The sequence below is a fragment of the Propithecus coquereli genome, unplaced genomic scaffold (genome assembly GCF_000956105.1).
Source record: "Propithecus coquereli isolate 6110/MARCELLA unplaced genomic scaffold, Pcoq_1.0 Scaffold10, whole genome shotgun sequence".
NCBI classification, from domain to species: Eukaryota; Metazoa; Chordata; class Mammalia; order Primates; family Indriidae; genus Propithecus; species Propithecus coquereli.
Window position 1 is genome coordinate 2,261,906 of NW_012133858.1, and position 27,792 is coordinate 2,289,697.

The 27,792-nt window shown below is 40.7% G+C and overlaps 1 protein-coding gene across 1 annotated transcript in view; it reads right to left on the minus strand.

Moving 5' to 3' along the window:
• HGD (homogentisate 1,2-dioxygenase) overlaps nt 1-26,298 on the minus strand; it is a 42,127-nt gene extending 15,829 nt beyond the window's left edge. Inside the window, exons 1-8 of the mRNA XM_012641720.1 lie at nt 25,892-26,298; nt 20,611-20,682; nt 19,037-19,125; nt 15,301-15,406; nt 3,474-3,533; nt 2,213-2,304; nt 953-987; nt 57-136 (exon numbers count right to left, since the gene is read on the minus strand). Coding sequence (XP_012497174.1) covers nt 57-136; nt 953-987; nt 2,213-2,304; nt 3,474-3,533; nt 15,301-15,406; nt 19,037-19,125; nt 20,611-20,682; nt 25,892-25,906 — 549 coding nt within the window. The 5' untranslated portion in view covers nt 25,907-26,298. The remainder of the gene's footprint in view (nt 1-56; nt 137-952; nt 988-2,212; nt 2,305-3,473; nt 3,534-15,300; nt 15,407-19,036; nt 19,126-20,610; nt 20,683-25,891) is intronic.
• Between the last annotated feature and the right edge of the window lie 1,494 nt (nt 26,299-27,792).

Sequence of the window (27,792 nt, forward strand, 5' to 3'; positions counted from 1 at the left end):
TCTGATTGCTCCCAAATTAGTGAGAGGCAGGGAGGAGAAGGGGACACATTACCAACCTGAATGACGCAGATTTCATTGGGCTGCACAAGCATCTTGCCAAACTCGGTATAAATGAGAAGCTTCCCTTTCTGGGGTACTGGCGAAGGAGACAGGGCAGTGGTGAGCAATGCTTTTTGTGTGAGAGCCACTTCATGAAGAGTAAAGCCTTAAGCGCTGCATTTGATTTTTCATTCCAAATGAAAAGAGCTTTAATGAATCTCTTGGGAGGGGGGAAATATATCTTCTAACAGGTTAGCTGTCTAGAAGAATGTGAATTTAAAAAATGACTGCTTTTTTTTTGTCTCCAGATGAGGAGCTTGTATATACACAGTTTTGTAAATCGGCCGAAATGGGCAGCAGAAATAGGACGGAATATCACCCATTTCTGAAAGCTCCAGTGAAAGGCTGGTATTTGTATATCTGCATCAAAATGTTGACTCCAAAATACCAGTACTAAAAAACCATCAAATAGAATGAGCAGACCAGAAAAATCTCTGATAGACATTACATTTTAGATGGTCTCATGAAAATTTGAATTTAAATTGCAGTTATGAATGACAGATGGGCTTTTTATTGGGTGAGTTTGAAGACAAATAGAGTTATCTTAATAAGTTAATCACATGTTGGTATTAATCTTCATTTCTTTTCAGCTACCCAGTTCTTCCAGATCAGAAAGGCCCAGAAGAGATGGGCAAAGATAGAGAGACCAGAAAATAGAGTTTGAGCTTTGAGGGACACGAGGAATATTTTCCAGACTACCAGTGGCCATCAGTGGCCTCTAGACCTCAGTAGATTGCACTAAATGAAATAAGACAGATTGGAAGATGAAGAAAAATAATGTGTGTAAATTAGAAAGCAGCTTGTGGCTAGAGACTGATTAACAATGAGAGGGTCCGAAATCTTCAGAACTCACCAATCAAGAAGTCCCCATCTGAATTGTAAAAGCATCTGAAATATACAGAGTATTTCCTGTGATTTTCAGTTTTAATACTATCTAGCTAAATTAATTCGTACCACAAATTATTGTTTAGTGTCTACTACATACCAGACTCTGAGCAGGGTATAAAATGGAGAGGAAAATGACCCAGTATCTGCCCTAGTGGAATTTAGAGTCTAGTAGGGGGTCAGCCAGCAATCAAATAATTATAGAACTATATCATTGCAAACTGTAATGACAGTATGAAAATCAAGTTCAAGGGAATGAAAGAGTAGGGACTTGATCTAGGTTGGGGAGTCAGCAAAGGCTTCTTCAAAGAAGGGACATATTTGACCTGAGATCTGAAAGCATTATTTAGGTGAGGGTATGGAGAGTGGAGAGAACATTCCAGACAGAAGAAACAGCATGTGCACATGCTGTGAGGCAGGAGGGCACATGGCCGATTGGAAGAAGTGAATGAAGGCCAGAGTGGCTCAAGTGGAGAGGGAAAGTGGCCTGATATGAGGTTGGACCCAAAGGGAGGTGTCCAGCGCCTTGTCATAGGATTGTGATCTTAACCCTGACACATGGCTCAGAGAAGTTAAATGACATGCACAAGGTCACTCAGCCAGGAAGATTGGAATTGGGGTTTGGACACAAATGATCTGGTTCCAGAGGTAGGATATAAAACTACTATAATATTCTGCTTCCCATAGAAAAGGCAGGAATGCCATTTACATAGTTTTTTATTTTTTATTATTTTTTATTTTTTTATATAAGCTCCTCTACCTAGGAACTTTAAGCTTACACAAAACTATTAGCCAGCTGAAGCCAAACTCTGTTAGCTTAACCTGCCACCAACAGGTGGGTGGCCCTAATGGCTGCCTATGCAGTGTGACTTTGTATTCAAGAACATCCCAGGGGAACCTTAGAAGATAAGGGTATTCTGACCCAAACCTGCTTAAAGTCAAAATGCTTCTTGAACTATGCCTGCATTCCAGGGTCCCATCCTCCCTTTTCTGTTTGCATTATGATGTGACATTCTTGTTTACGTCATGGGGGTCAGTCAAGATAAGAAATGCTTACTTATTTTTATTATCGATAAATATATGTCAACATTGCTCTGAGGAAAAATCCAATAACAAAAACAACAATGTAGGTGCATGTGTGACTTCACAAGAGCAAGACCTGGCTTTAACTGTCTGGCCAACAGCCATTGAGAGATGGCACATCCTGCCCCAGCACTGAGCCACTTACCTGTCCCCCATGGAGGTGTTGCAGAGGAAAATGTGGATAGCAAGCCCATTGTTAGACCTGATGTCTCCAGCTCCACACAAGGTGTGCAGGCCCTGGGAAAGACCCATGGAAGAGGAAAAGGGAAGTGTGAATGTGCCCAAGGGGCAGCCCTCCCTCTGTCCCTTAGGATTATGAGACAAAGTTCTACTAGGGTCTTCCCTTTGGGACTGGTGGGACATTTGGGATCCAGGCTGCTTCTGAGGAGCAGCTCTCAACACAGGGTTTAGAGCAATTAATAAGGATAAGAATTCCAAGATGATTCAAACAATTAGGCCTATGGCTGGGCATGTAGACTGTCCCTAAGTAAGCCAAGAGCTGAGGCTGGTCTGTAGAGCCCTCCACTAGTCTCTCTGAGCTCCCCTCTCCCCTCTGCCGCATACTCCTTGCTCAGGGTACACTTATTCCAATAACCTAGCACCTATAACTACCAAACAGAGCTTCCAACCGGCATTGTACTAACTAGAGTTGCCGCCCCGAGTTGATGCCATTCTAGCCCAGGCATCCATTTCAGGGGTCCATGAACTTGGAAGGGAGAAATTTTATATTTATTTTCACTAATACCCAAGTGAAATTTATCATTTCCTTCAATTAATACGAATACAGGCAACCAACCACAGCAGTATTAGAAGTACCTGTAACATTGTCAATGATAGAAATCATGGATATGTTTATAATATTATAGTTGTTATAGATATCTCAAAATACATTTATGCTCATATCATATTTATTAGATTTTTCCCATAGATCTTAATGATTTAGTACCTTAACAAGGAAGCATATATATGACTATAAGCCAAACCAAATTTGTTTTTAAAAATGTTTTTAACACTTTATTTCAATATAGTTAGCTTATTTGTAATTTTATGTAATTTATTTTACACATTTAAAAACACAGGCATCACTATCAAAGGGGTCCCTGGAGCAAAAAGGTTAAGAGCCCCTGTTCTAGTCAAAAGCAAAGGAGCTTGAGGTAGGAAAATGTCCAATTTCCATTGGCCTTTCTGAGATGTAAATAGCTCGCGAGTGCCCTTTGGTGTTAGGAGCCATAAGGTGCCTGTAAGTAAGACGGCCCTTGGGTGGCCCCAAAAGCTTATGCAGGTGGTTTTGTCTCTGCTGCCTTCCCATAAGACTGCTTCTGTTTGGAATTCAGTCTGCAAATGGTTGGATCACTCACCACGGAAGAGAGGAGGGCAGTGGGAATGTGTGGATAGTACTGACTTACGCTCACGAAGTCCACTTTCTTCTGAGATGCTTTTGGAATCTCAAATGGTTTCCATCTAAGCTGAAAAAAAATATATTCATACAGGAAAACTATTTTGCAAGGGGAAGTCATCAACCTTCTAAATAAATAGCATCAATTACATAGAAGAAAAAGGATAGCTGTTCCCTCTGCGAGGCTCTGACTACTTGTGATTTTGTTATTTTAACATTAATGATTATCCATTTTCTTAAGGGGGCTCTGTTGGTGTGTATGTTGTGTGTATGTTGTACATGCATATGTGTGTGTGTTTAAAACTATATGAATATAAACTGTCTTTGTTTCTTAGCACTTTAAATTATAAAAATAAAAAAAAATCATTGCTTCCTTTTCCAGAAGCTATTTGTTTCTTTTAACATTTTGCTCAGGCACATCAGTGAGTTTTGACTGATGCCGCTTTTCATGCTATTTATAATCAGCTCCCTTTCCTGGCATGCCAGCCTCTCTGTGTGGGCTCCTGACACTGCAGGGAAAGGTTCTACTTCTACTTTCAGCCCTTGGAGTTTTAAATGATTTCTTTAAGCGAAAGAAAAAGCACCCAGCTGAGATTGGATTTGGTAAATGCAGTACTGGGTTCCATTTCTTCACCAAACCCTACGTTTGTCCCCAGGCTGCCTGATGGTTCAGTTTAAATCACAACAATCTTTAATTTAATAATGAAATGATCTAAGGAAGTGGGGAGAAAAATCAGCAGGTTCAAGCCCTACTTGAAGTGTCAGCCCAGCACTTATTAATCAACTTGGCCACAGGCCTGACCCAGCCAGGCTGGCGGCTGATAAACCCAGCTGCCACATCTCATGGAGTGACCTGCACCCTGAGGACTGGCTCCGTTGGCTGCAGTGCCTGGTCAAGGTGGGTTAGGCAGGGCCTCCATCAGGTCACGGGGCTCAGCTCATTCTGTATTTCAAAAGGGCAGCTGGATGGGAAAAGAAACAGCAACAGGAAAAGGCAGTGCTGGGGTGATTCTGTCTCTCTGACATACGCAGGCAGCGGCCTTCATTTCTTAAAAACAAAGCAGGATGATCACATTCTGAGACTATTTAAAAAGGACACAAAATGTTGATTTGGAAAACAGTGTTGAAATCATGCTTCCGAAAGAAGAAAACACTTTAGGACTATTTCTACTGAGGATGATATTAATATCTTCTGGAGTTGGAGGGGTGGGGACCAGAGAGCAAGGATGTAGAGGAAGGTCTCTCAATTTTGGCACTATTGATGTTTAGTACTGAAAAATTCTCTGCTGTGGGGCACTGTTCTGTGCATTGTAGGATGTTTTGCAGCATCCCTCTACCCACTAGATGCTAGCAGCAATTCCCCGAGTTTTAACAACCAAAAATGTCTCCAGACATTGCCAAATGTCACTTGGGGGAAAAATTTCCCCCAGTTAAGAACCACTGACCTAGGAGGATATCCCTTGATATCAGGAAGTCCACAGCCGGGCACTGCTGGATTTTTGAGGGGAAGTTCTGCTCCACTACTAAACATTACCTGCTGCTTCCCTCTATGGTAGCAGTGCAGAGTTTGTATACTCAGGGAGATTGTCTGGAAGATCATACTAACTAGCATCTTAGTTTCAGAAAGAGTCATCATTTTAGATGTCCCAATGGAAGGGATTTAAGTATCAGACCTATGTATGGCTGTCTGGGAAACATTTTAGCTCTATCCAGAGGTTCTCAACACAGTAGAATCACATGGAGAGCCTTTGAGACCAAAAGCAAATTAAATCAGAATCTATGAAGGTGAGGCCCAGGCATCAGTATTTTATCAAAGCTCTTCTAATGTGCAGCTAGGGTTTAAGAACCACCACACCCAACCCAGAGATTCTATAATTCTTGTATTGCTGAACCAAGCATCATGCTCAGGGAGATTTGAGGAGAGGATGAATAAGAAGAGTCCATGGAGTACAGGGTAGAAACATCTACTAAAGCCAGATGCTCAGCTTCACTGTATGCTGTAGAGCAGTAACTCTTTGATCCAAGGCCAGACCAAGGATGGTGCACTGGGGTGAGCCAGAAGACTTGGTTTCTGCTATTGCCTCTGTTCCCATTTACTCTGTGGCCTCAGACATATTTTTTCTTACATGTAACCATAGGGTGCTGGTGAGAACTGTAATTCCATAATTCTCCTTAGAGAAGAGCTTCTGCAGAAGTAAAGGATGCTTTTAACTGATTTAGTCCTTGCTATGGACTAAATTGCGTGCTTCCTCCATATTCATGTGTTGAAGCCCTAACCTCCAATGTGACTCTATTTGGAGATAGGGTATTAGGAGTAATTAAGGTTAAATGAGATCATAAGTGTGGGACCCTAATCTGTGGCCTTATAAGAAGAGGAAGAGATCTCACTCTCTCTCCACACACACTCAGAGGAAAGGCCATGTGAGGACACAGTGAGAAGGTGGCTGCCTGAAAGCCAAAGGAGAGCCCTCACCAGACACCAACCCTGCTGATGCCTTGAACTGGGACTTCCAGTCTCCGGAACTGTAAGAAAATAAATTTCTGTTGTTTAAGCCACCCAGTCTGTGGTATTTTGTTATGGCAGCCCAATTAGACTAATATAGTCCTATAACTTTTTTAACAGTTTATTTTATTTATACTATATATTATTGCTAAATAGTTCCCCCATACAGGATTTACTTATTAAACACTTCAAAAACAATGAAATCAATTATAATGCCCAATGCAATGTTTTGACTATAGTAGGCATTAATAAATATTTGTTGAATGATTGAATGGGTGACTAAATTTAAGGTGCTGAGAACATTGCTAATATTTCAAAGAACACAAGACTAAAGCAAATTTGTGAGATTTTTGGAAGTCAAAACAACATTTGGGCAATAGCTAAGAAACTGACAAATGTTTCTAAAAGTCCAAAGATTATTTCCAAAATGTAAGTCAGCTTTTTATACATGTGCAAAACCATCATGTCTATATCCTTTCCGATTTTTTGTTAAGTCATCCTGTCAACTGTTGAGAGAGGGGTGAAGTCTTCAACTGTAATTGTGGATGTGTCTATTTATGCCTTTAGTTCTATCATTGATTCACATATTTTACAGCTGTATTCTGCAAATTCCATTGGAAAATAAACTTTTACTTAATAGAAATGAGGTGGTCAAAATTAACTTGAAAAGCATCTTCAAGAGTGCCCAAAGTTAGATTTAAAAATTCTTTAAGATTATTTAAGGAGGAAGATAGAGAACTGGTAACAACATTTAATGATCAAAATTCAAAATTTATGCTCAGAGATGAAAAGGAAAAAGAAAATTGGCCTTGGTATTTTTAGAGTCAGAAAATTGGAAGTTGGGCTAGATGATCTGAGTATCCCTTTCAACACTGAGGTTCTTTGATTTACTGAGATTCTTTCCAAAACTGCCATGGACTCAACTAGATTGGATGAATTGGATGCTCTCAACAACATTGGCTGAGGAGAGGTAGAAATTGGTACCACCTATCCAAGAATTTCGAAGTAACTTATAGGTGAAATGGTGATCATGAGGTATAAGCAATTGTTAGCAGCAGCTATGGTGGGGAGAGACCTAGGGTAACTGGTAGTAGTAAGTTTCATCCAGACTAGGGAAGGTAAGGGTGAATAAAACAAAACAATGGCTCACTGAATTCTTCAGAAAATCCAGCAGTTTGAAAAAAAAATGGTAGCATGATTTGCGTGGAGGGAAATCAGGCTTTGATTGATTCATTTGATTTCTTTGAGGTAATAGGAAAGAGCACAGGTAAGGAGGATCCCTGTAATTTATTTAGATTTCCAAGTCTTTCATGAGGCTATGAAAAACGGTGAGCCATCAAGGATAGAAACCTGGATTCCCATTTGCCCTTGCCCTTGAGTGTAAAGCTAAGGGCTTCCTATTCATTAACTAGCACCTAGCATAGAGCATGGAACATAATAATCACTCATTAATATTTGTTGGATGACATTTAATTCTCACAACTCTCTGAGGATACTATGAATGATCATATATCATATATGATCTCTATTTTAGAAGTGAGAAAACTAATGGTTTTTTCCAGCAAGAGCTGATGCCAACACTCTCCTCACCCCTTTTATAATATTAACTATATCCCGAGCCCTTTGGTCTGCTTCCCAAACTATTACTGACCTTCTTGGCTCCTGAACTCAAGCTTTGCCTCCTTTTAATGGTCTTGTACTTGGTCTTCAAACCTGACCCTTATTTATTGCTCCTCCACTGCAGAGTCACGCTGGCCCAGTCTGACTCCTGAGACTCTAACCTTGCTTGAGGTCCTTCAGGGTTAACAATTCTTGTCCAATCCCCTTATATTAATTCATCCAAACAATATTTATTGAACCTCTCTGTGTGTCAGATTTTATGCTAGGTGTTAGAGGTCGATGTGACATTGTCTTTTCCCTCAGGGAACCCTGGAAATGTGAATACCTCCTGATGGGAAAACAAGGAAATGAATAAGTGGAAATGACTTTGGAAGAGAAATGTAAACAGTAATGTTCCTTCAGGAATAAATCCTGGCACAGGGCCTATTTAATATTCTTATACATGGAAAATAAGAGATACAAGCAATGAAATCATCTGGTTTGCAGACAGCTTCAATATCTTTCCAAGGAGTGAAATATAAGTTGATAGAGATGTACTGTAAAAAGAGCTGGCAAGCTGTCCAAAAGGGCTGAACAGGGCAGTGTGCACTGCAGTGTTGGCAAACACCAGTGAATGCATTTAGGGGAATGCAATCTAGTCTATTTATAGGATGATGGGATCTGAGCTATCAGGGAGTAAATTCAACAAATACTTGCAATTCTACTATTTGGAAGAAGGCATGTGCTGGATGCTGCAGATCAGATGAAGATGATGGAGACATAGATCTTACTCTCAAATGCTCTGAGAAATATTGAAAGGTTTCAATGAAGAAAATGTTCTTTAAAATGAGTCTTAAATTATGGGTGGGATTTGGAAGGATGGATATTTGGAAGTGAAGAAGAGGAAATTCCAGGTAGATAAAACAGCATAAAGTACCACGGCAGGAGAACTGAAGGTGTTGTCCTGGAATGGTGATGGTTCCAGTGTGACTGGTAGGTAGAGGATATGGAAGGAAGTTAAGAGTTTGAAAGCCTATGACAGTGAATTAGGGCTCCTGATCTCCTCTCTTGGGAGCCTGCACTGGATTGGCCGGGCAGTGGAGGGGAGGGGCGATGGTGGGATTTAAAGATTTTTGAGATGACAATTTAGCAAGCTGAGTCTGAGTCTGGCAGCAGGGTGTGGGATAGGGAGGGGAAGACACATGGACCAGTTAGGAGGCTATAATAGTCCAGATAAGAAGAAATGAGTTCTGAACCAGGTGGAGTTAAGAAAAGGAAGGAAAGAACCAGAGAGATCTTAGAAGCAAACTCTATAGCAGCATTTCTTAAAGTGTGGTCCAGTGCCAGCCTGCATGGGAATCATCTGGAAAGATTCCTGAGCATCTCCTCTGACCTACTGAATTAGAATCATGGGGGAGTGAGGCTGCGGCATCTACATTTTCAACAAGTCCTCTGGTAACATAAGAATTTGGGGCATCACCATTCTATGGACTTAGCTCCTGATTCAATATAGAGGGAAAAGGACAAGAAGTTCTCAAAGATGACACTAAGGAATCAAACCAGAGTGTATGAAAAAATGGTTGAGTCAGTAACAGGCCTAGAAAAGCCAAAGGGCGAAGATAGTTTGTATGAGACTGTGATGGTTTCAATATGAAACCAGTCAAATTGGGACACATACATGGCCCAATGAAGTTTTGAACATCCAACAGAAGTTTTGAAGTTAGGGGAGAGATTTGTAAAACATATTGAGAGAGGTGAGTGTCATGGGAATGCATGATATTTGTTAGATTTTAAAAAAAGTTAAATCTGTTAGATGCAGAAGATGGTGGGAGTGAGAAAAAATGGATGATAAGGTGTAAATGAGGTTTCCACAATGAAGGCAGCCCTAAAATCACTTCCAAACCTCAGGGCAGTGGGCCTAACTTCCAGCAGTGTGGCCTACGAGGTTATACCAAGTGTTGAGCTAGTTATGTTGGGTGAAACTAGTCCCTTACAATCTTACCTGCTGAGGTGTGTGTATATGTGTGTTGCTGGGAGGGGAGGAGACAGGAGACAGGGAATGAGAAGGAAAGTGGGCTAGGAAAATCAATCCTCTCTTGCTCAAGGAGTTCCTCCTCTTGGTTTATCCCAACCGAGTATTTCTTACCAATAACAGCTATCCTTTCATCTCTAAGGCAAAGAGAATCCAACAAAAGTGAAAATCACTAGCTAATATTTGAAAGGAAAGGAAAGAAGAGGAGAGTATTATTGGCTGGATTGTGTTTCTTCCCTAAATTCATGTGTTGAAGTCCTAACCTCCAGTACTTTAGAATGTGACTATATCTGGAGATGAAATCTTTATCTTTGAGGTATTGCTCACTTGGTCCAAATTATACTGGTTGAGAACCAAAAAGTAACATTCTCAGATGAGTTTTAATGTTGTCGAGAATCTGACTTTCCAACAATCAAGAGGTTAAGGATGTGGTAATAAGAAAAATAAATTTTAAAGGAGAAATGCTGTTCATGAATGCTAGTTGAAATCTGTAAAATCATGGTTAAATTGGATGCTGAGTTGTTCACTAAATTCTGAGGCTTCAGAAATTGGAGGAAGACACATGATAAAATTAGGTATACTTCTTATGTGAGATTAATGAATTGAACTTGCTATGTCCACAGGCTGAATTTAAATACATTCAAAAAAAGTTTGCATTAATTCTTGGATGATTGATTAAATACACACTAAAGAAAATTAAGGCTTTGGGGGAGATAGTCCCCAATCTTCCATGGAGAGGATGATAGTGACGATAGCACATTCCGTAATGCTGTCTTTGGGACTTAATGTTAGACTGGAGGAAACATTCAGCAATTTTTAGGTCTTCAAATTCCCAGAGATGACTGATGTGGATAGTTGGCGAAGCTGATGAAATATTGGATTTAGTCTGTGACAGGTGAAGACATACCTATCATACAGGCTTCACCTGGGAAGGACCGTCAGATAGGTGCCTAAATATAATTTTCTCAGTCTTTCTTGATGAAAGTCTGGAGTACATATTTGGAAGAGGTTATGAGGAGGGAAGTGATAAATGCAGAATGCTGTAGTTAATTAATGAAACATAAAATTGGAAAGAGATATTAACTTGTCAAGAAGGTGTAAATGAAAAGACAAAAGGATAGATTTTGCCAGAACAGCCAGGGTGTGTGTATCAAGGCAAGGGAAGCAGTTGGCATGTGACACAGGTCACAGGTCAAGAGGATGATAAACCTCTACCTTAACGGAGCTGGTGTTCACAGAGGTGCTACTGAGTTCTGAGGCACACCTCTTCCAGCGTGTGTGAACACAAGGTTTCAAATGAGCAGGAGAGGTGTTGGAGAAGAAATTCACTTGGTGGCTACCATATGGTATTCAAAACAGGAGAAAGGTAACAAGTTCAAGGACAAATGCAAAGCAAGGTTACAATGAGAAATGTGGGAAGGGGGAAACAAATATGGATTGACGGTCTACTAGAAAGCAAGCAGAAACTTCTTTTCTTTTTTTTTTGAGACAGAGTCTCACTCTGTTGCCCTGGCTAGAGTGCCATGGCATCAGCTTAGCTCACAGCAACCTCAAACTCCTGAGCTTAAGCGATTCTTCTGCCTCAGCCTTCCAACTAGCTGGGACTATAGGCATGAGCCACCATGCCCGGCTAATTTTTTCTATATTTTTAGTTGTCCAGCTAATTTCTTTCTATTTTTAGTAGAGATGGGATCTCGCTCTTGCTCAGGCTGCTCTCGAACTCCTGAGCTCAAACGATCCATCCGCCTCAGCCTCCCAGAGTGCTAGGATTATAGGCGTGAGCCACGGTGCCCGGCCCAGAAACTTCTAATACAGCTATTTTGATGCCTCTATTTACTCAAAATTTTTAGTCTGGTTGCCTCAGACTTCCTGGTCAAAATGCTTGTTAACTATTTATAAAATAAAGAATTAACATGTATAGTTTATTTTATTTTATTTCATTTTATTTTTGAGACAAGGTCTAGTTCTATCGCCCAAGCTAGAGTACAGTGGTGTCATCATAACTCATGGCAACTTCAAACTCCTGGCTAAAGCCATCCTCCTGCCTCAGCCTCCAGAGTAGCCGGGACTATAGGTGTGTACCACCACACCTGGCTAATTTTAAAATTTTTTGTAGAAATGGGTCTCGTTATGTTTCTCAGGCTGGTCTCAAACTCCTGGCCTCATGCAATTCTCCCTCCTTGGTCTCCCAAAGTGCTGGGATTACAGGTGCCCGGCCCAACATGCACAATTTATATACTTGACTCTCACCTATAATGGAAGACTTCCATTTTCTACTTTGTTAATCTCTACATCATTTGCGTTTTTATGAGTATATGTTACTTGTATAATATGATAAAACTAGGGCAGGTACAGTGGCTCACATCTATAATCCTAGCACTCTGGGAAGACAAAGTGGGAGGATTGCTTGAGGTTAGGAATTCGAGATCAGCCTGAGCAAGAGCAAAACCCCATCTCTATAGAAAAAAAAAAAAAAAAAAAAAAAAAAAAAAAAAAAAAAATTAGCCAGGCATGGTAGCATGCATCTGTGGTCCCAGCTACTTGGGAGGCTAAGGCAGGAGGATCACTTCAGCCCTGGAGTTTGAGGGTACAGTGAGCTATGATGGTATCACTGTACTCTAGTTGGGGCAACAGAGTAAGACTCTGCTCCCACCCCCCCCAAAAAAAGACAAAACTAGAAAAAATTCTATTCGAACAGAATTCTAATGTATATGCCACCTGTACCCCAAAATAATCCTTATGAAGGGTTGTATTCATGCTAAATAAAATGTAGCAATAGTAGTCATGGAAATAATGATACATAATAAAAGTATATTACGGAGCATATATCACACTCACAGTAAAGTCACATCACATATTTCCTTAAAGGTTAACTTTAAAACCTAACCCTCTACCCCAAATAAAAATTGTATAAAACAAGTATGGCTCCACTGTTGCCCACACAACCACAAACAATTCTATGAAGATGTATTAAGATTCAGAGGCTTAGACAACTGTTGTGAGCACATGAGCAAGAAGCCATGTATAACTCCCCAGTCTGCCCTATGAACACATTAACTGCCATGTGAGTTGTATTTAAGGCATGCAAGTTTTGAGCCTGGGGCCTTGTGAAGCATATGTAACTCACACATCTCTTTACCTTGGGAGTTATGTGAACTATTTTTCAAGTTGCATATAAATCACACACAGAAAACAATAAAAATAACAAATTTTTCATTACATTAGAAAGGATTGTTTTGTTTTCTAAGTTTTTATTCTATTTCATAATAAAAAACTGTGGCCCCAAAGAAATTTTTTTTCCCCAGTGTGGCAGTCAGTGTGTTAACCACTAGTGATTTGACTGTTATCTTGAAGGCCGCATGATTCAAATTCCCCAAATCTGCCTATGGACTTTTCTTGTAATGCCTCATTTAGTGTAGTTCAGTGGCTCTCAAATTTCATATTCATAATTACCATATGGGGCAGCACACACAAAACTATGTATCCTATACTTTATGGGTGATTTAAGGGGTTCTCAGAGATAATTTTGTTTATATATAATTTTTGTCTTACATGCTGATTTTATAACCACCATTTTTTTTTTTTTTTTTTGCATAATATGAGATTTGGCTCTACTTGAAAGAACTGTCAGAAACATAATTGAAGATTCCCTGTGTTATCTGAAGAAAAGAATTAGAAGGGATATTGTGGTTCAAATATCTCCCCTACCTTCGAAAACTAGCATATAAGTAAATATTTAATTGGCATTTAGCCTGACAAAATCCTACAAAAGATAAGTATTCATCTTTTATATTTTCTAATGGGAGATAGAGCTTTGTTATCAAGCAATTGAGTCTTTTTATCAGTAAAAACAAATGAGTATGGCCATTATCATTTTCAGAGAGAAATTAGAGAATTTGAGATGTAACCCACTTAGGAGTCAAGACTTTATGGCCCTTTAAGAGATGAGTGAGGAGGAAATGGTTAAATGAGTGAGATAAATGGGTAAGTGAGGATGGTCTGCCAGATGCATTCGTAGCCTCAGACTGTGAGAGAGAAGGCGATAAAATGGGACCGGTTAACAGCCCAGGTGAGACTCAAGAATGAGGTGAAATCAGGGTCCCCAGGTTGGTTGTGCAAGTTGTGACCTGCACAAGAAGGAACAGAGGCAGGATCTGAAAGCCTGGCCTTCTGACCCCTTGTGTGGAGACTGAGTCTGAGGGGTGGAGGGTTTAACAGGGGCTTCCTTTTCCCCATATGCTCAAAGGCAATATATAGGCCAGTGGGGAACCAGGACCTTCACGCATTAAACTTCATACAAGTTTAAGGGTTAGTTATTTAGGCAAAGCATCTTAGTTTCAAATTGCTATGAAGTAGATAATATTTTAAATGCTAATTCGTATTTTCCCCCTAAATGCCTCCTTTTCTGTCCCTGTTAGGGGTAGGTAGCATTCAAGCAGACACTTAGTTCTCTAAGATTTCCATAATAAAGGGAAGAGATGGAACTGGGCAGGAAACCAGAGATGACTATGAATTATTATGGCTTTTGGTTTTACAAAAAGTCCAAGCATTTAGGAGAGGGAGATTTGCAGGTATACACAAAATGTCTTGGTAAACAAAGGGAAGCAGGAGATTTCCTTGGGCTGTGGAGAGGGGTGAGAGGGACAAGAGAGAGAGAGAAAGATAGGACAGATGAGGACTACAGAATAAAAAATAATATAAAATGAAGAAACAGATTTACCTGAAGATAAATTCTGAGACTTACATGTATTACCACTGCCTTTAAGTGAATATATCACAATGGCTGTATCAGAATCATAGTTCTTGCCTACCACTTACCAGGCACTGTGCAAAGCACGTTCACGCCTCTTCTCTCCTGTAATCTGCACAATAGCACTACAAGGCAGATGTTATCATCATCCCCATTTTACAGCTGAAACATCTGGCTCAAGGATACTGCTGGTAAGTAGAGGGCAGGGATGCAAACCTAGGTCTTTTTTTCTTCCTACACTATATGCCAGTTATTGGTGACATACGCCTAAACTCGGGGAAAAAACCAATAACACTGGGGTTCTCAGAAGATTAAAAAAAAAAAAAGAGCTCAGTCCATTACAACATTGGGTCTGTCTCATTGCTGCAAGTAGAGTATAAAAGTAATAGTGATGCCCAGAGGAAAGGCCCACTCATCACTAGACCAAAAGGAAAGAACTCATAGGCAAAGAATGGAAGTTCCTAGGTCTGAAGAGAATGTGACAGCAATCTGTCACCACAATAGACTACAGAATTTGGCTCAGACAACAAGGCCCTAATCCCTATACCAGATTTCAGAAGCTTCTCTTCAGAAATGTCAGTATTGAATGTGTTTTCCATATTCAGTGGTATGTTTAGATTTAAAAAACAACCTATGGGCATGCAGGTAGTTTAGCTAGCCTATATAATTTCCACTCATCTAATTCACCTGGGAAGTTCTACTAAGTCTGAACTATTCCTGTGCCTATCTATGTGCCATTAGGCTAGAAGATACAAGCTTATACACACATGCATGCACATACACACACGCATACACAATCAATTCCAAGATTCTCTCCCAAGTCTGAGCAGAAACCAGACACACTTTAGCATTTATTTTAAAAGCTAATTTTTTCAAAGACCATGGCCTGATTTAAGTATTTCTGTTTGAGGCTTTGGATATATGGTATGCTCCAATTCACAGGCCCAGGTTACCTGGTTAGGTTCAGGATCAACTTCATCCCAGTTGTGAGTGACATGGCCTTGGTCAATGGATTCAAAGGGCTTGTGAGAAACTGAAGGTAGAATCCTATACAGCCAGCTATGGGGAAACAAGAGCACACAAAACATACAACCCTTAGAGTAATGTTCTGAGTGTTACCCAGACTGGCTCAGGCAGTACCATCAGGAAGATACACAAGTCAACAAAGATTTGCGGGCTTTAATGTGAGAAGCAATGACATAGGATCGCTTTTTAGTAGCCATCTGCTGCTCAGAGCCCTGGCCTCTTCTCACCTTTTCACTCCACCCATCACACTTCAAATGGACTCTGGCTATTGGTTATTTCCTTGCTGCCAAAAAATGAAGAATTGTCTTTCCCACCAACTACAAAGGAAGGGAGAGTACCTTGAGGCATATCTGTGTGGGAAATCCATAGAAAACATTAGCTTATATTCACCATAGGATGCTAATCCTTGCTCTGGAAGGACTATGAATCCTACATGGATTGAGAGAATATTAGTGGTATCTTTGTAATTTTTGAAATAGAAATCAAGTTTCTCCTTTAAAATTATAAAAGTAATACATGCCAATGATAAAAATAATTCATGTAATTACAAAAGTCCTGAAAGGTAAATGGCTCCTTCTCCAATTTCATCCAGGGTATTCCTCAGAGGCATCAGAGCTTAATGATTTTCTTATATATTCTTTCAGATATCTCCAACCCATATATAAGTAAAATTGCCAAATCACTGTACCACTTTACTCTCATAATAATAATGTGTGAGAATGCCTTATCACCTATATCTTCACAAATATGGGGTGCTATTAGTAATTTTAATCTTATAGATGAAAAGTAGCATCTCATTTTATTTTTTATTTCCTTTATTGTAAGGTTGAGAATCTGTTCATTTGCTTACTGGCCCTTTGTAAGTTTTCTATGAATTACTTGAACAAGAACTTTACTGTTTTTTATTGAGTTTATTCATCTTTTTGATATTAATTTGTAAGGGGTTTAGAAGATTAATTCTTTTATAGTCCAATAAGAATATGTGTCCATGTTTTATTATACTACATTTTATAGCTTTGTTTGTTTTTCTTTCTTTTCTTTTTAAGTTTTACTATCTGTACACATCAAGGCCTGAGCCAAAGATCTTTCTGCCAGGACCAGATCTCAGGCATCAGGAAGAGAAGACGACTCTGACGAGAAATCCCTAAAGACACCAGGAGGGGAACCTTCCAGAAGTTGAGAGGGACACTGAAACTCACTAAGAGAGACCCAAGTACCTTCAGACTGGTATAGAAGGAAGAGGAAACCTACTTCTGACCATGGAAGACCAGACTTGCATTAATAGGCTCTGGCCCTTTGAGCCCAAGGGCAGTCTACCTCAGCGGATAAAGTTGGCCTGGCCCAACACTGAGCCATTTGGGGAATAAATCGGCTAGATTTATTCCGTTTCCATTTGATTCTTCTAGCGTTTGATGTGACCTCAAACCTTGAACTTACTAAGCCTGTCTAGCTCCTAGTCATATATGGGGTTGAGAGCATGTGTGTATTGTCTTAGAACCAGCTGTGCAATCCCGAACAAGTTATTAAACTTCCTGGATTCTATATTCTTCATCCTTACCCTGTAGGATTGTTGTGAGATGAGTTCGGGTACCTAAAATGCCTGGCACATGGTAGGTGCTCACTTATTAGATATTTATTGAATTGTCTTTCTTCCTTTAATCATCTGGGTTTTTATCATGGTCCAAACTTTCCACATTCTCTGTCCTGATTCTTGCCTTCCCAGGACCCAAGGGAATAGCTAAGTAATCTGATAAAAATTAATCCCTGATAGAATCTCTAATAGTTTTGTGGTATCCCTGCTCTCTGTGGTTTAATTAAGGCTGGCCCACCTATGGATGGGGCTGGGCCCATCTTCCCACTGGAGATTTTGAGCATTTTCACAAAATTCTGTGGATACCTTTGGAGAGTTCTAAACAGATGGGTGAGCCATACCTAGTGTCCCTTATTTTTTAGCTGAGTTTCTAAAACTCCCCAGGCAGCACTACATTGCCCTGGACAGAGACTTAATTCTGATTCAGGGAACAATGCCAGCTTCTTAATGAAATGCCAACAGCTCCTTTTCAGCCTCCTGGAACAGAGCTCAGCTCCTGCTGGCTGAAGATATTGCTGAATAATGGGGGCAGGCAGCGGAATCCGGAGACCAGGTGGCCTGTTAGGGAATGGGCCATAAAGTCAAGAACATCGTCATGGAGGCCAGTTTGTCATAAATTAGAATGGACAGGAATTGTCTGTGTGCTTACCTGACCCTGTCTATTTGGGCTTGCAGGGAGAGAGATGATTGAACAGCAATAAAATTAACCCCTGATTTTTGGCATGTATGGAAAAATTTATCTTTTCCTTCATCCTTCATGTGCATATCTATTGAGAGAAAAGCAATACTGATACCGACATTGTAACATAGCACCTGCCATATGTCATGTTCAGCTCTCTGACAACCTCCTAGGGATACCTTGGGATTGAGGCAGAAATTCTGCTATGGTGGCAATAATTAATGATGATGATTATAATAATAACTAACGTTAATTGGGCACTAACTAACCATGTGCCTGGCAATGTTCTAAGCACTTTATACAGATCCTTTCCTTTCATCTTAACCACAACTATGATATAGGTACTATAAGTATTTCTATTTTACAAATGAAGAACTAGAGGTTGAGAGAAGGTAGATGATTTTCCCAAGGCCACACAGCTGGAAAAGAAGGATCCAGAATTTAAACTCAGGGGCCTGACTCTGGAGTAGGCATGATTAACCACTAAGGGAAATAATCTTTATTATTTGTGTGGTCCATTATACTTTTATACTATCTCATTTGTTTCTCAGGAAGACCCTGTGGGGATAAACCCAGGCCCTCCTGCTAAGTAGTACAAGACCACCTGCCCTCCTCCCAAATCTCCAATGTCATCAGCATCCCTCTTCAGAAATGCCCTAGCTTGAAATCCCTGCAATTATACACTACTTATTTAAATTACAACACTTACTGCCTCCTGAAACCACAACACTTACTGCATCCAACCCGCCCCATAGGAGTTAATCAAGGGAGCGAGATTATTGACCTGGCTTGTAGGATTAGCGCTAACATGGAACATGACATACTGTGTTAACGAATATGCTGGTTTCCAGCAAAGGCAAATTCCAGAGTTAAAATTTTATTAATTCAAACCACAAGGGGATATAATACGTGACCTTTCAACTACCCAAGTTTGGATTAGCTAACATTTTCATGCAAAGGACTTAATGCTTCTAGTCAGTTGAGGAAGATATTGCTCTGAATCTTCCATAATTGTGACTTAATCGTTATAAAACAAAATAGGCAAACCAAAAACCCAAACTCACGGGACAATCTTTAGAGGAGGGGCAAACTGTTAGAAACATTTTCTTCTGACTACAGGTGAGAATTTGTAAATGGACCTGGACATGTGTGTTTTCCAGACTCTGTGCAGCTGTTCCCTCATCTTCTTCCACCAGTCACTTGATTCTAGCTGGGGATGAGGCCCATCCTCACCCTGGCTATGACCTAGAGCATAGCCTACAAGAAGCAGAATCTTGGGCAGCTCTGGGAGGCTGTGGCTAGAGGTAGGAGACAGCACAAAGTCCTGGTCATAGCTCCTGGTCAGAGCTACCAGCTCCCTCCCCACAGGTCAGAATTCATCTAATCCTTGTACCTTCTCTTATTGGTGCTCCGCGGACAAGTGAAAGCCGATCCTGAGAGCTGTTCAGCATAAAGATTGTAGGGGCAGACCTGAGGATTATTCTGAAACAAAGGAGGCAATAGTATCATTCCAATCCAGAAAGCATCCCACCTTCTCACCAACCAACTCAGTAGGGGAACCCTGCCCTGGATGGCGATGCTCTGGGCCACTGCCCATGACCATCTCCCACCCATATATACTTCTCGTAATAATTTTTTTTTTTTTTTTGAGACAGAGTCTCGCTTTGTTGCCTGGGCTAGAGTGCCGTGGTGTCAGCCTAGCTCACAGCAACCTCAAACTCCTGGGCTCAAGCGATCCTCCTGCATCAGCCTCCCAGGTAGCTGGGACTACAGGCACACACCACCGTGCCCAGCTAATTTTTTCTATTTTTAGTTGTTTGGCTAATTTCTTTCTATTTATAGTAGAGACGGGGTCTCGCTCTTGCTCAGGCTGGTCTGGAACTCCTGAGCTCAAACAATCCTCCCGCTTCGGCCTCCCAGAGTGCTAGGATTACAGGCATGAGCCACCGTGCCCAGTCTTATAATAATTTTTTAATGTGACTTTTCTCCTGATTATAAAATATATGCTTATTGTAGAAAATTTATAAAATATGTGATATCACCCATTATTATAACATGTTGGTGTTTTCCTTCCATTCTTATCCTCCGAAATGGGAATCCTATAATACATGTAATCCTGTAATAATCAGGCCTTTTTTTTCTTCTTTTCTTTTCTTTTTTTTTTTTTTTTTTTGAGACAGAGTCTCGCTTTGTTGCCCTGGCTAGAATGAGTGCCGTGGCGTCAGCCTAGCTCACAGCAACCTCAAACTCCTGGGCTCAAGCAATCCTTCTGCCTCAGCCTCCCGAGTAGCTGGGACTACAGGCATGCACCACCATGCCCGGCTAATTTTTTCTATATATTTTTAGTCGTCTGATTAATTTCTTTCTATTTTTTTTTGGTAGAGACGGGGTCTCACTCTTGCTCAGGCTGGTCTCGAACCCCTGACCTTGAGCGATCCACCCGCCTCGGCCTCCCAGAGTGCTAGGATTATAGGCGTGAGCCACCACACCCGGCCTTCTTTTCTTTTTTTTAAGGAAACACTATATCATGAGTATTTTTTTATGCCATGAAATGTTCTTCAAAAAGTTTTGAGAACATTTCTGTTTGCCGTATTTTTGCTATTGTGACCAACACTATCTGTGCATATATTTTTAAAGTACCTTATTATTTTATCATTAGTGTCATATCTTATGCTGTTTAAGGAAACTATGGGGAAGTTCCCTTAACCCTGGACTTCGAGGATCCTCCAGGAGGTCCTACAGTTAATCTAATTTGGGTTGGGTGCTTTGCCATAGGTAACTACCAATCCAATTTTAACCTTTGTATTGTCGTTGCTCCGTATCCCTGTTGTCCTAATGACTTGTGAAGCTCCTAGACAGTTCCCAGACTAGATTAGAAGAGCCCAGGCGGGTGGAGGAACTGTGGCCTGAAGGCTCCTCACACAGGCATAGGATTCAGAGCTCTCCAATCATTGTACTCACTCTTACCTGTCCTTCTGGCAGGGAACCTGGGCAGCGAGGGTCCTCTGAAGCACATTCGTTCCCAAATCCAGAAATGTACTGCATGTGACAAAGACAGAAATGCCACCATTAATTGGATTTAAAGAGCATTTCACAATACTGGCATTCTAGAAAGGTAAGAATTTCTATATGGGACATATGTTTGTGTATAATGCTCCATACACAATGTCTTTGCTATGTCTTCACATGCCAATCATTTAGGAAAGACAATACGCTTTCTGTGAATTTTAAAGACTTCCAATTAATCAGAAGAAGAGTACTAGATGTGAAGACTTTCACCCTTAGCTGTACATGACTGATTTGTGGGCTTGTTTGTAATCATCCCAACTCAAGAACAGGTTCTTTAATTCTGCTTCCATCTGGGATTCCTGACAGGGGACATAGCACAGGCATCACCTCAACTCCAGATTGAGTATCTTGCTGGGGGGCCTAGTTTGCAACCTCCCTGAGCTTGGGGCTCCATAGCCCTTCCATACTCTGAAAAAAAAAGCAACCGAGAAGGGCTATATGGATCCATTCTGACAGCAAAACCCTTGAGAGAAAGCTCTCCAAACTCCCCTTGCTATAGGCAAAAGCCTACATTGCCTGGCTCTTCCATGGAGCATATGTATGTCTTGACTGATTGATTGCTTGATTGATATTTGTGTGACTATATGAAAATGAAGTTTGATGATATGGGTGGCTTTCAGAAGTGCCAGCCCAGAATCTTTTCACCATGGCACAATGGAAACTACTTTGATTGCCACCTCTTAACTTTATATCCAGAGAGAAAAAGTTAAGGGCTTTCTCAGCAAGGTAAATTATGGGGAACTGCTGAAACTTACTCTTACAATGCTTAACACACCTGAGTTCTTGTTCACTCTCTGGCTTCTTCGCTAGCCTATAAATTACATGATGGCTGGGACTATGGCAGTCTTGGCCCATAGAAGGTACTCAATAGATATCTGTTAATTGATTTAGTTTTTCACTTAAAGCCAGTTCTAACGTGGGTGTATGTATGCTGCTGTAAGTGGGGTTAGCACCCCGTGCTCTAACTTAAATACCAATTGATTTCAGCCCAGCATAATGAGAGTGCAGTCTTGCTTAGTGAGTAAAATGCCACCATCTGAGCGCATCTCCTTAAAAGATATAAGAAGGATGGGTGTGGGTGGAGGGGAGGCCCTCCAGAGTTCTCAGAGGCACGGAGATGTAACATGCCTGGATGTGTGAGCGATGATCAGGCCAACAACTCTATATTTGGAAGAAATATCAAATGTGAAATGTTATGACCTAGAAAGCAATGGAAGTGAAATTATTCTTTTTGCCTCTAGACACAATTTTTGAAAATTTATCATCATAAAAAACAGCAACTTATATACAGATTTGTTAGCAGCAGCATGTAGTTTGGAGTGATATCTTTGAGGAAATGGCAGAGACCATCCAGCATGCTGATTCTCCACTGAATACAATTTTCTTCTCTCAAAATGAACCTCATGCTCATCATCTACAGGATTGAATTTGAGCTTCTGAGAATTGGTAATAAACCCAAATTATCCTCAATTCTGTGAAATGGAATTTTAGACCAGCCTGTATTACAGTGCCTTCACTTTGTTCCGCTGCAGCATTGTTTCTCTCTGCAAGGGAGGAAGGAAGGTTGAGTGCAGCTGAGGTTTCTGGCTGGCATGGGTGGACTTACTTATTAACCTTCCCTGTTGTTTGTAACTGCTGGCCTCTGAACAGAGTCCAGGGTTATATGCGTGTTTGGAACAAGGAAAAAGAGAGTTGGTGTATGTGATTCTGAAGCAGTTGATTCAGACTGTGCTTTAAAAAATAGAAAAAAAAAGTAGAAAGTACAGCTGGTAGTTTGGAAGGGAGCCACCCAAGCACCCAGAGGTGTGAGTTCTGAATCCATTTCTCAATCTTAGCTGCAGTGCATTGGCTAAACAGAGGGGTGGAATCTGCTGAGTCACGATCAAATCAGTTAGCTTTTCTAACCCTCTGAGAGAAAAATTACAGATGAGTTTATTAGAACTTTAAAATGCCGTGTCCCTCACTGTCAAAGGCATCTGAAATTGAGGAAGCAGCATTCTGCAGCTGCTTTCTCCAGGCTTTGAGCTCAAGGACAGAATCTGAACTCTGCTTTTATCAGCTGTGCAAATCCAAGCTTTTGATTCCAGCTGGTTCAATGACTATGTAAATATATATCTTAAACAAAAATAAAATGAAAAAATCTAACATTAAGCAAGTATGTTTGTATATTTTCTTCAGTTCAGATTTCTGAATAATTTGATCCAACATAAAAATGACTTCATTTCTTTCCAAGAGAATTATATGCATACTTTCTAAATGAAAGAATAAATTACTCAGCTCCATGTGACTTCAGTACCATCAGTTCTTTGGCAGCTTAAGAGTATACAGCTTTTTAATTCTCACCTGGTCCTCAGGATATGATTTACTTGTCAGAGTAGTTTTATGAGGTGCTTTCTCCTCACTCTGATTCTAGGTAACACCTGATGGGTCGAGCAGATGGTGCACCTCACTTCCTTTTACTGGGCGTGAAGGAAAGAGGAAAGTCAGGGGAGAGATGGAAACTATTGCTGCCTTTTTTTCCTGTAAAATAGAGTCCAGTATTTCTAGTTCACCTTGATGGAAACACAGACTATAGATTGTCAGGGGAATTTGGAGATTATTACAATAGGCTGAATAATGTGGCCTTGAAAGATATCTACATCTTAATCCCTGGAACCTGTGAGTATTATTACCTTATGTGGCAAAAGAGACTTTTGACAATGTGATTAAGTTAAGGATGTTGGGATGGGGAAATATCCTGATTACTTGGGTTTACCCTAAATGTAATCAGAAGTGTCCTAATAAGAGGGAGATAGAAATTTGACTACAAAAGAGGAAAGGGTTATGTGATGACAGAAGCAGAGATTCAAATTGTGCACTTTGAAGATGGAGGAAGGGGCCACGAGCCAAGGGATGCAGGCAACCTTTAAAAGCTGGAAAAGGCAGGGAAACACATTTCCCCTAGAGTTTCCAGAAGCAACCAGCTACACTGACACCTTGACTATAGCCCCGTGAAACTAATTTCAAACTTCTGACTTCCAGAACTGTAAAAGAATAAATTTGTTTTATTTTAAGCCAGTAAATTCATAGCAATTTATTACAGCAGCAACAGGAAATTAATTATGTAGACAAATGGGTTGTGTCTCTGACTAATCATTGGAATCTGTCTGGAAGCTTGTTAAATACAGACCCAGAGCTATGAAATCAAATTTCGTAGTGGGCTTGAAAGTCTGCATGTTAAATAAGCTCTTCATTTTAGAAATGATAAAACCAAGGCTTAGAGAAATGAAGCAACTTACTGAAAAACATAGGGTACATTCCATTTTAAATTGAATTTAATTTTATCTTTCGAATTTTCTTCAAAAGCTGTGCTTTTTTATAAATGTGATTTCATTTGAGGATTTGTGTTGACATATCCATTAAAATAAAGAAACAAAAGATGAGAAACATTTTTAAAAATTATGTAATGTTTATTGATTAGAATGAGTATGATGCAATCTGGCTTTCTGTGTTTGAATTCCTGACCTCTGGAACTAATCCTTTCTTGTGGAGATTAGACAGTAGGCTGGGAAGAATGCCTTTGAAATTTAGAACAAAGACCTGCATGCCATTTACATTAGCTTGCTGGTGCTGTGCATAATAAGTTGCTTAAACATTCATTACAGCAGGATAGGATTTTAGATATAATTTATTTATAAATGGTAAGAATGTTTCTAACCCCTGCTCAACTTCCTCATACGATTTTCGTGAGAAAACAAAGTTTCTATGTACTCTCCCTCTTCCAAGACTTCAACTACTACCATTGGCACGATGACCCCACATATCATTCCCCTATCCCTGCCCACTCCACTAAGATCTAGATCCATACATCCAACCATCTTCTGGGTATCTCCATTTGGCTGTCCGTCCAGCAATTCAAATTTGGCTGAAACACTCTTGGATCCCAGAATATGCAAGGCTTTCTGCACGTGCTGTGCCTTTGGACTCACTGCTGCTCTGGCCCGCGTCCTTCTTCACTTAGCCAATTCCTACTTCTCTCTTTAGACTCAGCTTAGAAACAGCCTCCTGCAGGAAGTTTCTCTTGACTTTACCTAGCCCGGACTCAGTTCCTCTCCTATATTAGTCTGCAGCATCATGCACTAGCACATGCTATACATTGCTGAATGAAAGCAGAAGAGTTAACTCTCAGGCATAAAGAAACAAACTCTTACTCTAGTATTCAGTGTTTTCAGGATTCCTATCAATTAGGAAGATGTTTGTTTCTTCAAATTCAGCATCAGGGCATAATGGGGACTAGGGCAAGACTCACACTCTGTATTCTGGGTAGAAGCCTGGAGGAAGGTCTGGCCCACCTGGCTTGAGCCAAAGTTCTGGGCAGTTCTATTCAGGTCCACATGTATATGTTGGGCACTGATGCAAGCCTGGGCTGGGCACTAGGCACAGTTTTAGACACTGAGGTTACACTCTTTTTCCCTGATCTTAAGACTCCAGTCTAGTAGGAGCCACTAAGGCTCCTTTTTGAGCCTGGGCTTTGGATTCAGAAAAACCCAGGTTCTAATCCAGTCCCCATTAGCTATCAGCAGTGACATTGAGCAAATCACTCAGTCTCTCTGAGCTTTATTTTCCTAACTGGTCATATAGAAACAAGAATGTCTATGTGCCCGATTTATTTTGAGGATTGCACCTAATAACACATAACCCACACATACTTTTCAATTGCACATTAAATAAAAAGAAGGAATTATTTCCTAGAGGAGGTGTTAGGGCTTCTATTTGCCAAGGGCTGATTCTGAGCCACAAAATAGATTAGACATACCTAATTGGTCTGCTGGAAGTAGCAACATGAAGGTGTCAAGAGAGTAAGGAGTGAGAAAGAGACATAGGAGAAATGTGTGTGTCCGTGGTGAAGGGAAGCCCTTAGGAGGGAAGCCCTTAGGATGTCTACGGATTTCCAAGACAATATTTGAAATGAACAAAGGCAAGAGATGACCAATAGGAGCTTCATCTTTTTCCTTTATCACCATTCCCTTGTCCCTCAGCCCCAGCCATGCCCACAGACACCACAGTGAAGTTTCTGAACACAGGGCTTTGGACCAGGGCCTCTCCAAGTCTTTTCCAGCCTTGACACCCTGGAGTTCTCAGAAGCTTCCACAAATTCTGGCTGAAGAAGTCACAGTGAACTTGCCAGATGGTTCCTTACCTTCAACTCGGCCATTTTCCTTCTGCTGCAGGTGTGATAAGTTCAGGAACACCAGGCCCGGAGGGAGTATGAAGCCAAAATACTTGTTTCTCCTTCAAACCACTCTCTAGATGGTTTTTTTTCTCACCACTCCACTGTGCCTCACTGGTCAGCAGGTCGCCAAACCAGACAAAAGAATTGCCTAACTGACACAAAGGGAGAAAGTCCAGCAGGCTTATTTCTTAACTGCTTAAACATTTGCTCTTGGCTTTTACACAGGTTGTTTCTAGATGTATTTGCAGAGGCCTGGCTCCTCTTCACCTGAAGTAGAGACTGGCTAATTATTTGTTCCAGTTAAAAAGAGGCTTATTACAAAAGGTGGAGAATTTGAAGCTATCTGGGAAAGGAACTGTGGCAGTTAGTGCCAGGAAGGAACAGAGAAAAGTGCTCACTGTCCTGGAGAGCAGTGAGAAAACGACCCAGATGTTTATCAAACCCAGATATTTACACTCTGGGTAAGATGTTTACACATAGCTGCCTGAAGACGGAGACCCGGACCAGATAGCTCTCTGCAGCTGCCTCCCAGGAATGAGCTTAATTTTTGGGCAAACCGTTCAGAGCCTGACACATTTCACTTAAAGCAAACTGAAGTGTTTACTATTGCTCCTCTTAATTTCTTAAAATACATTTATAAATTCTTATAAATTCTCTAAGAATTTTGTTTCCTATTGCCTTTATCCCTCTAAAAACAAGGGATTACTTTCCAGCCACCTTCTCTGTGACTTCCTTGTCCTTCATCTTGGTTACTCTCCTTAGTCACTGACAGGTAGCAACTTCCACAGCTAGTGGCATTCAGGAAGGAAGAAGACATACATTGAGTGCCTGTTTGTGTCAGCTTTTTCCACAGACATTACCTTAATTTCACAAAAACATTCTTGTACACTGGGCATTATCACAACTGAAGTGCAACAGACCAGGAAGGAAATATAAATGACTAAAGTAGGCTAGGTGATTTTTCAAGATAAAATGAAGCTTCAATTTTTAAATGTTGGCAACTAGAACAAATAACAGAGAGAGAATAAAAAGAAAACCATGGTGGCAGATTGCAAAAAAAAATGCCTCCCCCCGCAAAGTGCCCAAATTCCTCCTACCCTTGTATGTATGCCCTTTTGGATGTGACTTTGCTGCTCCTCCATCAAAAGATGGAGTCATTTTTTTTCACCTCCTTGAATTTTACTTTGGCCAGTAGCAAATAAAACTAGCAAACGTTGACACATAGGCTTAACAAGTGCTTGTGCCTTAGGACTTGTCCATTTCTTGCAGCCTGAGACCATTATGCAAAGAAGCTGGGTTAGCCTCCAGAGGTCCAGGTAACAGCAAGCCCCGCACTAACTGCCAGATGGGTGAATTAGGCAATCCAGATGACTACAGGCACATGTGTGATCCCAGTTGAGATCAGCAGAACCACTAGTTAAATCTGGCCTAAATTGCTGAGCCCCAGAATTGTGAGCCAATAGAATGGTGTATTTTACACCACTAGGTTTTAGTTAAGCAGTGATAGATAACTGATACAATCAAGCAGTCAAAAGCCATGTGTGTAATTTTAAAATGGCTATAGGCTGCCAGTTTGAGACCCTCTGCTTTAGATAAATGGGTCTAAGCAACCTCCAGAGTTGCATATTGCAGTAGCAGCAGAATAATTTGTCTGTGTATGAGGTGCTAGCACAGAGTGGGCCAAAGGGGACATGTTGATAGAAACTAGAGACAGGTTAGTAAGGAAACTGTGTGGATTGATGCCTGCAGACTAGGCAGCTGATAGGACATTTCAGCATGTCAGCATAGACAGATGACATCGTGGTATTATATGAACTTCTCTGGAATGTATATGCAACCTGGGAGGAAGGGGGTTGAAGACCCCAGCT